This window comes from Dermacentor andersoni, chromosome 2 (genome assembly GCF_023375885.2).
Source record: "Dermacentor andersoni chromosome 2, qqDerAnde1_hic_scaffold, whole genome shotgun sequence".
NCBI classification, from domain to species: Eukaryota; Metazoa; Arthropoda; class Arachnida; order Ixodida; family Ixodidae; genus Dermacentor; species Dermacentor andersoni.
Window position 1 is genome coordinate 158275364 of NC_092815.1, and position 12843 is coordinate 158288206.

The 12843-nt window shown below is 43.6% G+C and overlaps 1 protein-coding gene across 4 annotated transcripts in view; it reads right to left on the reverse strand.

Moving 5' to 3' along the window:
* LOC126540547 (uncharacterized) overlaps positions 1-12843 on the reverse strand; it is a 73764-nt gene that overhangs the window by 38333 nt on the left and 22588 nt on the right. For 2 of the 4 annotated variants that reach the window (XM_050187380.3, XM_055076108.2), the window contains exons 7-10: positions 9488-9573; positions 6581-6826; positions 3234-3515; positions 1113-1352 (exon numbers count right to left, since the gene is read on the reverse strand). In XM_050187380.3, the coding sequence (XP_050043337.1) occupies positions 1113-1352; positions 3234-3515; positions 6581-6826; positions 9488-9573 (854 nt within the window). The remainder of the gene's footprint in view (positions 1-1112; positions 1353-3233; positions 3516-6580; positions 6827-9487; positions 9574-12843) is intronic. The other 2 variants (XM_055076109.2, XM_055076110.2) reach the window with 2 other exon arrangements.

Sequence of the window (12843 nt, forward strand, 5' to 3'; positions counted from 1 at the left end):
TTTGCACATGTTTCAATCTTGCTTTGCACTAGGAGGGGGCCCTGTAGTGGTGCAACTATCACCTCCACAGCCGGTAAAGAAGAAGACGTCTCGCAGGCATGTAGCACAAGAATACAACATTAGCATGCTCGGCCTGAGCAGGGCGTGGGAGCTGCTGCTCGCAGAGATCCCACAGCACCATTGCTGGCTGGCCTAAATAAACCGTGGCTACAGCAGCTACCTTTTCAAACCACCTCCCACAGGTTCTTTAATGTGTACCTAAATATAAGTACAAAAAGTACTCAAACCACGTTTACTCAGCCCTTGATAATGAGGAAAACTGGATAATTCGGACTTGTCCTCTGTTCCCGGCAGGTGTACGCATGATTTAATGGCAACAAACTCTTAATTTTGATGTATTTGGCATCACACTAATTAATTCGGATAACTCTTGGAGCGAGGCAAGTGCAGAGTGCCTTGAATGTACGATGCAAGTTAGCAAAAACTGCATTAGCATCCATCCGAGATGAAGCGACAGAGTCTTCATAGCCACAGTCATCAGTGTAAACTGTATGGGGAACGACAGGAATGCCAGGATGCTTTGTGCTATTTGTGCCTTTATATCCTTTATCGTATTTACCACCACAGATGGCGCGACATTCTCCACGGGCCTTTGAACTTCATAATCAGCATACATCATGATCATGTCGATTGTGACCACGGTTTCATCCACAGCAATTGCGGCAAACAGAAGTTTCATTTTGACTCGGTGTGTGCGTTAACTCCGAGCCTTCGGAAATGCATGGTCGCCATCCATGATCGCGTCAACAGCAACTACGGTTTCGTCTGCAGCGGTTGCAGCAAGCAGTAGCTTCATTTTGGCTCGGTACAATGTGCACACTGTCACAAACACTGTAAAAGTAGCCGAAGATGAACAATTCTGCCATGGCCCACACGCTGAGCCACTGAGCTATTGTGGCGAGTTACACAGTGAATTCTAATACCATCAGACTAAAGTTGGATACATAAATATTCCAAGGCTTCTCATACACTGCCACTGGAGGATGCTGAAAGTTCGTGGAATAAGTTAAAAAAGAAAGAACTGAAGGAATGAAAGAGCAAGAATAACTTGCCTTTAGTTTGTCATCCAGGGACAACTGCTCCTCTTCTCCCGCAACAATTTCTTTTGAAGTCTTTGACGGTGTGGAAAAAGAGGAGTGCTGAGGCGTGGCATCACGTTGCTGCTTGCGGAAGGAGCTGATTGTGCGTGGAAGCCCGGCTGTGTGCTGGCCTGTGGAAGACTTTGGACTAGCAGGTTTTGGTGTTGACATCAGATGACTTGAGGGCTGCTGGCACTCGACTACATGTGAATTCTTAAAAGAAAGCAACAAAGCCGTTTAGGCTCGTAGGCATGTAAAATGGACCAAAATGATAAGCTCCTTGCATAGGGCCAGGAATGTCACTTACAGCAGTTTATCTTAAAGTTTAATCCAGGATGACTCAGTTGTATCCATACTATCTTTTTCACGCCTTGAAAAAGACAAGTCCACTTGTCAAAACATTGGCTCCCGCTTTTACCTTGTTCTCGTTTTGCTCATCACCTTGAATTTCCACCTCCCACCTTCCCCATGTTTCCCCACGCTATACCAGAAACACAACTGGTCACAGCAAACAGATAATAGAAGAAGAGTCATAAATAGCACTTACAACAGGCTCTTACTAATGTCTTTGAACAATTTTACTCATACACTGCAAAAGGCTCTTAAACATGGATGTATCAATGGAGGCTACCTGAAAAGGCACATGGCTGACATTTGTCAGTAATATAAATACGCCTTTTATGAACTCCAGAAAGCTGAAGTCGTACGAAAGGCCAATTTGTCTTCAGCCATTGTGCACCTTCAAAAACATTGCATGGCAACAAACCGTGCGCACATAAGCAATACTGCCCAGTCCACTGCAATGCTTTGCAATTACCGCTGCCATGGCCAGTGAGAAGAAACACTAAGTTAGGCATAAGTATTTGACAAAAAAAACCAAATACGAGACGATGTCAGGTTGGTAAACATTAAGCTTAACTTAACATGAACACTGCTAGAACTGCTTAATGACACTAGAAACACTCGAGGCTCTGGAATGATGAAATTTCCTTATGGTGCCACAAAGCCACAAACTTGGCATGCAGTATACCATATTAGCATGCATAACACTTAGTACTACATGCACAAGATCAGCGCCTCAAATGTGCTCACATGACTTTTTTCGTGCATAAGATGCATGAAGAAACTTCAAGAAAGTAAATAAATTGAAGTGCAAGGCATTCGTTCATTTAAGGCTGAGTAGTCCAGCAGTCGCATGCAAGCTATGTGCCTTGAAGGGATGTGCAGCTAGCATTATGTATGCAAAGATGCCATACCTTACTTGCATGCTCCTCTGTGCAAAACCAACAATTTTTTTCTAAACAGGTAAACTTATCACAAAAGTTGACCGCATGGCTGCAATCTCACCTCCCATTGTTCAGCTGCAGCAGTGACAAGTCAAGATACCATGTTTGCACACTTGCACAACTCACTCACAAAAGATAGATTTTTAGGCTGCACCACAAGTTTACAAACCTGAACTAGATTTCGTGATCTCACTCACTGCAACATACTAAATCAGAGAAACTTGCAAAAGAGTGCGCATTTGGGCTGGTTGGTTCATGATTACGAGCAATAAAAAACAGTGCTAAACAACAGGACGAGTGAAGGGATACAGACAACAGCGCTGACTAACAACCACTTTTGGTTGTTAGTCAGCGCTGTTGTATTTGTCCCTTCAGTCGTCCTGTTGTTTAGCGCTGTTTTTTATTGTCAGAGAAACCTGTTTTTAACTTCAGTAATGTCAATCATGTTCTAAATGGCTGGTCTCATAGGAAAATGATAATGCCAAAGGTTCTTTAGTACAGGTATCTGCAAACAAAGGAGTTTCAATTACAATTTACAAACAGCAAGGTTGTGGAAACATAAACCTAATGTAACATGTCAGGTCTGCAAACACCATTAGCTGATTGGCCACTATTTTAGACCTTCAAACCTTGACAGGAGATGGGCCACTGCCAGCTGTCAACCTCAATGACCAAATGAGCTGGTTACTTGTTTATTGTTACATTACTAGGCACTGTTCGAGAAACGACTTGCCCGAGTGAGTCATTGCAACAGCTGAGTGACAAATTCCTGCAAGTAGCAAAGCGATGCCAGAATATCCTCACTCACTCGAGGTGGAGTCAAAGGTGGCTGCAGCTGCACAGGCTGCACCAAGCTGTAACTTGTCTCGCTGCACTCACTGTCCATGGCATCATTCAAGATGTCGTCGATTTCATCAAACACTGCAGCTTCCTCGGTGGTCATCAGACAGTCTCTGCTCTCGCTGCAGCGCTGGACTTCACTTATGTCCTTAACTGTGTCGCATACGGTGTCTTGTGCGCTTGGCAAAGCTTCCGCACCATATTGTGAAGGGTGTGAAGCACCAGTCGTCTCGCCATGTGTCGTGTCAAGCTGGAAGTTCAGGGCACCCATACACATGGGTAATTTTATTTTCAACTCTCCTCAACTAGCATTCCTATGTGGAGCCAATTGCAACAGCTCCTCATTTACTGAGAAAGCATAAAATGGCAGGCAACCCATTTAAACTTGTGGCTTCTGTTACCACAGTTGTATCTACATTTTTGCCACTTACAACACCTTAAGCCAGAAGAGCCTTGGAGCCGGCTAGTTGGTCTATCATGAATTAAAGATCAGGTGCAAACAAAAAAGTAAAACAGTAAAAACAGGACTAGCACGCTCTTCTGTCAGTTTGTGATTGCAGTCCCGTGGTTGTGCCGTTACACGTTGCGAGAGGCAAAACAGTGCAACACCATTTGTAAGTGTCCATACGAACATCCAAAAGGAGTGAGCACAAGAGCGAACAAGACACACATTTAGTTCAGAGGTAGACAATTGGCAACAGCAGCCAAGGTAAATCAGTTGTCAGAACCTCTTGTACTATTTGTTACACTGACTGTATTTTTTTATTTAAGGGCAACAGTCATTTGGACAGAGTACCCATAAGCTGTGTTCAGTGTTGCTACTGGCTGACAAAAAGAGAGAGAAGCCTAGCTAAAGCTGGGTTCACAGGACAGACATCTTCAATGCATAGGTGACAGCGCAAACGCATTGAAACACTGCGCATGTTCATTTATGGACACTGAGCTAACACCGTAAGATATGCATTTTTTGCATGCATTTCAACTCGATGAGCAGCTTGGCCTGGATGGAATATGATTGCCGTCAGACCAAAGCGTTTTACCATCAACATTTTTGTACTTTTTGCTGAAATTCAAACAGTGATTTGGCTTTCAGACATATTGCAAAGCACTTTGCAAGTACCAAGGGAGTGCCACAGGAGTGGGTGATGTATGATCATGTGATACACCATCTGCCCGCTCAAATGCTCTGTTGATTGCTCTGTTGTGTGAATATACCTCAATGGGAAAGAGAAAATGCAGTATGAAGTGGGACTGCAGATTTCCGAAGGCATGTGCATGGAGTGCAGAGGATATTGCCAAGAAAAAAGTGGGCATGCTAAAGCATAACACACTCATTGCTTCAAACATAGCACTAAGCGGCTCACAAGCTGGACCACAGCACCAATAATGTGCTTGGTAAGCTAATGAAAAGTGTGCTGTGGTAGGGGCACAAAGTGCATGGTGTTGCAAAAGAGGAGATCATGAAGATTCAAGTTTGCGAAGTACAGCAATCAAATAAGTGATGCATGCATGATACCCCAAAAGTGCTACAGTGAGGACAATAAGTGAACGGCAATGCGAAGTCCCAATGTCTTAAACAGTTTGCTTAATCTGATGGGAGCTTGATCTGTTGCCCAATGACTATGCACACAAAGATGAAATGAACTGCACACTACTTTGGTACATGTCAATTCAAAAGGCTGTAACTGCCCTTTACACAGTCCTCGCAGCAGCATGCAACCAGAACTTGCACATTATATTACTGTAGAATTGTCCATACGGTGATATTCTACAACTTCCAGCCCAGGAAGCCAGTGCAGCATGATTAGTATATCATCAGTGCTACATGGCAAAAATATTGGGAAGTTGTACAGCAACAGCAGTTAAGAGGACTTCCAGAGAAACCTTGACCTGTCGTTTCCTGTTTGGAATCATCACTTTGGTACCAAATGTTTCACCCATGCTTGTGTTGCAGGAATCTACAGGCAATTTTCAAATAATTGCCACAGGTAGGAGAGAAGACGAAGCGAGGTGAAATTTTGCAGGAAGTGAGTACACCTTGTGTAGAAAGTGATTAAAACTCTTAATGCATAATGTGTAGCAAACTCATAAGGACTATCATTATAAAAGGTGCAATGAACCTTGGAGCAGGTGGACGCCACAGCAGCCAGGGGAGAGCTTTTAGAGTTTCGAGTGGTCTTCATAAAGATTTCTGTAAACTTGAGTAACCTCCAACAACTTCAGCACTAACTAGAGATTGCATTTGGGAATTCTTGCACACATTTAGGGTGTTCGATCTCCGCCGATGCCGTTCTTGATGGATGCTTACTAAGTTTGCATGGTTCTGTTCCTTAGGTTTTCTTCAACGCAAGAATGCTGATTCAGTATGATACTTTACGCTCAACCACCAATCCTGCACAGAAATGTTTTATAGCAGTACCAAATTATTCCCAGCCACCTTTTTTTTTGTGCATCTGTGTCAGCAGCATGCACAAATAGAGGAAGTGCACATGCATACCCATTAAGCTAAATGCATAACTACAATACTAATAATAATGTTGGCCACTGGTACCAATACCATTAGCAAAGCAAGTGACCATAGACAATCACATAAAATGACATGCACATGTTTTTTCAATGATCCAGTCTATCATAACAGATGCAAGTGCCTTTAAACAGTCCCACACATTCTAGTGCATGCTGGTATGCAGTACAAAGTAGTGAAATGTTCACCATTTATCTCATATTTCTCATGAACTTCTCGTGAAAAAACAAAAAGAATTGCTATACTTCACATGCATGCAATGGCTAACACTGCTGACAAGGACAACAAGTATGGAAGTTCGGTCAAGTTTACAGTTGTTCAATATGGTGGCATTTGTAACAGATGAATGGCTGCAGAAAATTATTAGCAAGTACTTTCACATCTTGCCCATTCTTTATTTTCTGTAAGCATTTGTGGTAAGGGCAAGTGCAGTTCTTTCAGGGTGAAAGCATTCTCATGAACAGCAATTGTCTGCTGCTCGGCGCAGTTTTTTACTTTATCAGAGGCACCATACCCTCTTTTCACAACCACTATTATTCCTCATTGCACCTCAGTCAACTTTACAACAGTGCTTGTTTACAATACTTGAGTGCTCCCTTCAACAGCATTATATTTGGCACCAATGCAGCAATAGAGATATACAAAGCAATGAAGTGCTTGCGCTAATCACCAGCTGGTGCATATTGCTAGGCTGCTCCGATACATACCAACACAGGGCTAGTGTACTAGCAAGCTTTATCATCACATTTCGAAGCCCAGCGCAAAAGGACAAGAAATGGGATGGAACTTACTGCCGGAGTTGGAGACAATGTTTCAGTTTCCAATTGTGTGGCTGATGGAAGAGAATTTTCAGTTTCTAATGGCGTTGCTGTATTAGACTTTGCAGGTTTCCCAACATCTTCTCCGACACCTTCTGGCTTGCCGTCGTTTACAGTAGTAGCAGCCTGAGCAGCTTGATCAATCTCGGAGGGGACCACTGTGCCTTGAAAGGTGCCTTCATCAGTACACTGCTCATGCATTCCAGCAACCTCATTTGCCTGAAACATGTTAGGCAAACAACCACAGCGCAACAAAAGTGTTAATATTTTAGGATGCTCCAAATGTAGCTGTAAACAGTACTGCCATGGGCCAATTTTGGCAACACCAAATGTACAAAGCTTGGAAGCAGCTAGGAGCATGGAAGTTCAACAAAACATAACCACGAAATGATGAAATCACAGCCACAAAAAGTGGGATCAACACTACCAAAAGTGATAAAAGCTGACCACTAACTCAGTACAACATCCCAAAGCAAACTAGACAGGAGATGCTCCCATGGACTGCAATTAATTCTAATAAATACATGTGCATTTCAGTTTTCAAGAACATGCTAATTAGAATGAAAAGTCACATTTACTGCTAAAGTTGCATGTGCGCCTGCTAAATGTGGTGAGACCACAGATGAATTAAGTGTAAATGTTGGCGCAAGTTTATTTCGCTGTAGACTGCCCCGTTATTGCCTTTCACACAGACAGTAATGAGGCGACAATCATGGCAGCAATTATCTCTGTCGTTGAATAAAGAAATGTTGAGGCAATGCTCTCATTTTAAAAAACATTCTCAATTCAATCTGAACAAATTGTGTTTTTTTTTTTTGTGCTCCATTCCATTTGCTATGTCCAAATATTTCCGCACGCATTCCTGTATTTATAATAACATGCTACCCCTTCGAAAGTAAAGAGGCAGTCAGTAAGGACAGCATTCCTACACTGAGTCTAGTTTGTAGTTTTCTGGAAGATAAGAACTAGTGGGGTTTAACATTCTGAAGTCGCACAGTAGGCTACGAAGGATGCCGTAGTGGGGTACTTAAAGGGGCCCTGAGCCACCCCTCAGACTTACTGAAATAACATAGTCTGCGGGTGTCATATGCTGCTGTTACCATCTCAGACAAGTTTTGCTGTTGTACGTGGTGTCTGAAGCTCGCAAGTGGATCACGAAGTCACCTTTTTCTCAAACATTATTTTTTCAACAGAAAGCTCTGTCCTCACTCTCTTCTAGATACACTATTTCGTCATCTGACGCACTATTCCATCATTCCCTTAGACGGCTGCTATTGGCCGATAGCTGACATCAAGCTGCAGTCAGCCACATGGCGTAGATACCGCGGCCGCCGCCACGAGTCCATTTGCTAAGCACACTGCAGTTCGGTAAGGACAACCGCATTTGGCTTATATTTAGCGCGTCGTAGGCTCCAAAGGCGGAAGTCGTGGTGTCTACATTAACATCCAAAATGAAATTTGAACTGTGCACCATGGCAACATTTAGAAGGCGGAGCGTTGCAGGCATGCCCCACTGCGCCTTAGCCTTCGCAGTGCAAGGCATTGATGAAGGAACGGGAGCACAGCAGAGGCCGCGTTTGACTGCCAATAACTCCACTTCTGCTGAACGCATTGAAGTACGCATTGAATGCATTGAAGAAGCCAGCAAGCAAACAAGGACACCAAGGACAACATAGGGGAAATTACTTGTACTTACTAACTGAATTAAAGAAATGATAAATTATAGCAATGAAAATATGAAAAAACTACTTGCCCCAGATGAGGAACGATCCCACGTCATTTGCATTACGTGTACGATACTCTAACCTACTGAGCTACTGCGGCACTGTTTTCCCATATACTTTCTTGGGTATTTATGTTTTTGCTGCTGGAACTAACCTTGAGGAGTGTTACCCAGCGCCACCACTCACAAACCTTGGAGGCGAATGTGGAACATCCTTTCTGCCGCAAGCGTCACGAGTAAGTGATCTTTTTTTGGGGGGAACGCAACTGGTCAATAAACCCACACATGTTACCTGAAGGCATCAATGTTGCCTAATTCGAGACTATTTAAGTAATGAACAAGAAGAAAAAAGGTTAACTGAGGGGCCCAATTTTTATTAATCATATCATAAGAAGCCAACAAACAAAGACACCAAGGACAACACAGAGGGAATTACTTGTACTTACTAATTAAATTAAAGAAATGATAAATTAATGGCCATTAAAATTAAATTATGGGGTTTTACGTGCCAAAACCACTTTCTGATTATGAGGCACGCCGTAGTGGAGGACTCCGGAAATTTCGACCACCTGGGGTTCTTTAACGTGCACCTAAATCTAAGTACACGGGTGTTTTCGCATTTTGCCCCCATCGAAATGCGGCCGCCGTGGCCGGGATTCGATCCCGCGACCTCGTGCTCAGCAGCCCAACACCATAGCCACTGAGCAACCACGGCGAGTAAATTTAATGGCAATGAAAGTGGATAAAAAAACAACTTGCCGCAGGTGGGGAACGATCCCATGTCCTTGCATTGCGCAAAGATGTGGGAAAGTATTTCTTAAATAGCCCATTTTCACTTCAAATGCCTTTCTGCACTTTGGCAAAAAATGTTTTAGGGTCCCTTTAAGACTGATTTCGGCCCGAAAGAAAGGAGGGGGAGGGGCTACTTAGGATTTATTGAATTTGCATCTAAATACAAGTACTTGCACATTTTTTGCATTCTTTTTCCAACACAGACTTCAAACAGCAGCTAGGATGCGATTCTCTGACCTCGTGCCCAGCACAACATAGCGGGCGAGCCACTGCGGCGTCCTCTTTCAAGCAGATATAAAAGCACAAAGAGGCAAATAATGCCTGCAGTTTAGAAAGAATAAATAAATGAACAAGCTCACTAATACCTCGTGTGTGACGTCAGCTTCCTCGTGCGAAAGGGAAAGTGAGCCATTTTCAAAAACAGAATCATCATCATCCTCACAGTCACCACCTACAAGACCAGGAAGCACACAAGACAGAGCTAATGAAAAAGCACCATGCCACTCGGATAACTGCCAAGCACTAAAAGAAAAAAATCTCATCAATCCAAATTTGCTGCAAGCAAGTATTGCAGAATAATAAAAGCAGAGTAGCTTGGTAAATGAATACAGAAGTATTCCTTAGATGATTATGACGCCCCCGCATTTTTGCAGTTTAAGTACACTATGTTTGACTTAAAGTGCCAGAATGCTAACAAGAAACCAAAACAGAACAAGTGGGTGATAGGTGGCAGTATCGTACACATTATCCCCTAATGAATAAAAAAAAAGGCATCAGGCCAAAAACAACTGCATTTTCTTCCATTATTCAAGGGTCCCTGAAATGGTTTGGACAAATTTTGTAGACACCTAGGGTAGAGGTACTGCAATATATTTGGGCCGCGGTCTAGTGTCTTATATTAAGAGAGGAATGGAAGATTAAAAGTTACCCTCTTCCCTAGCCATGGTTTTTCTCCTCAATTCATTCGCCAAGCGATCAGGGCTCTGGCTCTGCGTCATGATGCGACATCGTGTCGTCTACTTCTGGTGCCTAGGAGCCATCGTGCAATGCCTCTCCAACCTCTCCACTAGCCACTTGGCGTCGATCCCTAGCAAGCGCTATCCAAGCAGCATTCATTGCGAGTGCTCAGTCACAGTGCCGAGCATGTCCAATATTTCGATGAACGCAGGTGAGCTGGGCGTTTTGACGGATGGGCGGAGACGTAGACTAATGCCCCTCCATACTACTACCCTGTGGTCAAGGAATTTCAGCGCAAACATGAGTGGCCTAAGCAGCCAGCACAGTGCAGCCACCTGGTGGGACAGAGGTTAGCCAGCCACACACACAGCTAATATTGATGCAACTAAGTGTAAAACGTTTTAAACATTTAACCCTTTGAAGGTTTTTGCCGTACACGTACGGCGGCAGTTTTCTGTCCCGCAAGGTCTTTGCCGTACGGGTACGGTTTTGACCCTCCGTTTGAAATTTCGCGCTATAATGACGATGCGTGCTCACTGGGAGGTGCTGCCACCTCTTAGGACTTACAAGAAGCGTTTGAAATTTGTGCTACCTTCTTGGGGAGATAAACAGAGCTGATTTCTAGTTTCAGCATGTAGCGGAGACTGCGGCAACACCCCTTTTGCGGTTTCAGTTCCGCCGTGTGATCGCAACGGAGGCAAGTGAAACGGTATTTTTCTCTTTGTCGGCACGCTATCGCACGGGCGGCGGAAGTTGATTTCTATCTTGATTGGCGTTGCTCTTAGCTTGTTTATCAACGCCACTGAAGAGGTATTCTCGCTCTCTGCGGCAACGCGCTTAACGCGAGAGGGTGCCTCAGACCTCTGCCCAAGGCAGCCGCAAGCAGAGCTGTCATGTGTGCGCCAACACAACTCGTCGCTCCAAGAGAAGAACACACACATTTAGGTGTGTAGACTGCAATAAGGCACTGTGCGGAGACCCGTGTTTCAAGGAGTACCACACTCTGAAATACTATTGAACATATTGCAGTTCTGAGTGATGCCGACACCAAAATACTGTTCCTAATTTTTTTTACTATTTATTCCCTACTTTATATATCTTGTACATTCAATATCCGCAATAAAGTACTTTGAACACCTGGGAAAGTTCTTTTCAAAATAATTCGACCCTCAAAGGGTTAAGAAGACAACATGTTCATGATTACATTGCTGCCAAAAATTTACACCAGCAGCAAAATAGAATACATTTGGTCACAGCTATATTAGCTCTGTGCCACCAGGTGGGTGTACCTGCAGGCTGCTCATGTTGTGCCTCCTCTCATCTGGCAAAACGTCCAGTTCACCTGCATTTACCGAAATATTGGACACGCTTAAACTCTCTATTATGGTAGTAATCCCCCAGCGTGAAGTGGCACCCGCAAAATGCGTAGATCCTGGTGCCGATCGCTCATTAATAGCCTGATGCACTGCAGCCACTCCACTTGCATGTTGCTTTGCAGAGGGACACGATCTCGCAGCTCAACATGTCACTGATCGCTAGATTTACAGCCCACAGCGTAACAAGGCCGATCCATGGTGCTCACGAAAAGAAAGCCCGAGACCAACATTGACCTCGCAGCTCGTGTAAACACGGAGCACGTTGTAACACAAGCAGACAACACTTGCTGTGTGCCTGAAGGGCTTGAGTGTAGCAATACATTATCACTGTGTATTCCATTTCTGTTACTTTTTTTTACACAACCAATTTAACCAGCATTCAAACTATTATGAACGTTTTTTTTCATCATAATGTTGGAAAAATTATTGGTGACGTGACCTGGGTAGCCAATCGGATAGCTTGCCCAACTGATGTCAATTATGCTGCCACGTCAATTGTAAGAGGGCGGCTGAAAACTCAGGGGAGCGGCACCGCTGCGATCAGTAGCAATGCACATTTTTAAAACCTTATAATAAATTACACACTATAAGTGGAGCGGTTAAATGCATCATTTAATGATCAGAAGGCCCTGGCCGAACGACTCAGTACATTTGCACAATAGTATCACCAAAATTGTTTAAGGGTCCCTTTAACATTTCACACATGGTATAACAGTCTTAGAGCGATTCATTATTTGCTGCTGTGAGAGCTTGGAGTAATCAAGCATCTACTTTGGAATCTCAATGATGCGAATGTCTTGAGGCGGTGCCAAGATTTGTGTCACCAAAAACGCAAGAAAATTGGGAAAGTTAGGGGAATGTGGCAATAAAATGGACAATTTGCTAAAGATTTCCTATTTTCTAATAAATCTTTTTACTCAATCCTAAGACATTCCTTTATGTCATGGGGAAATATTTGAAAGGAATATGCAGCAGAATTTGAAAAGTGAACATTTTTGGTGCGTTGTTTTTGAAATTGGAAAGAAAATCAGACTTTGGGTGATGCTATCGCACTGCTGATCGTGTGGGCATGGTTTTCCGTTGACGCTGTGCCACCATATTGATACTGCAGTAAGCACGAAATCAGAGAGCCACTGAACTATTTCTCCATGCAGAGACACAGCGGTGCAAATAAAAGTGATTGCAAAAAGGGAAAACTAGCGGCGCAATTCGTTACTGCAGTCACATGGCACGCAGGGAGCGCTCCTACTGACTGATATGAATTTTAATTGCTGGCGGTGCACTTGTTTAGCACATTTGGCACACATTTTGGCAGCAGTGAGCTGTACACTTTAAGTGTCCTGAAGCCGACATGTCAAGATCTGCCTGGTTATCTCAAGTTTCTTTTA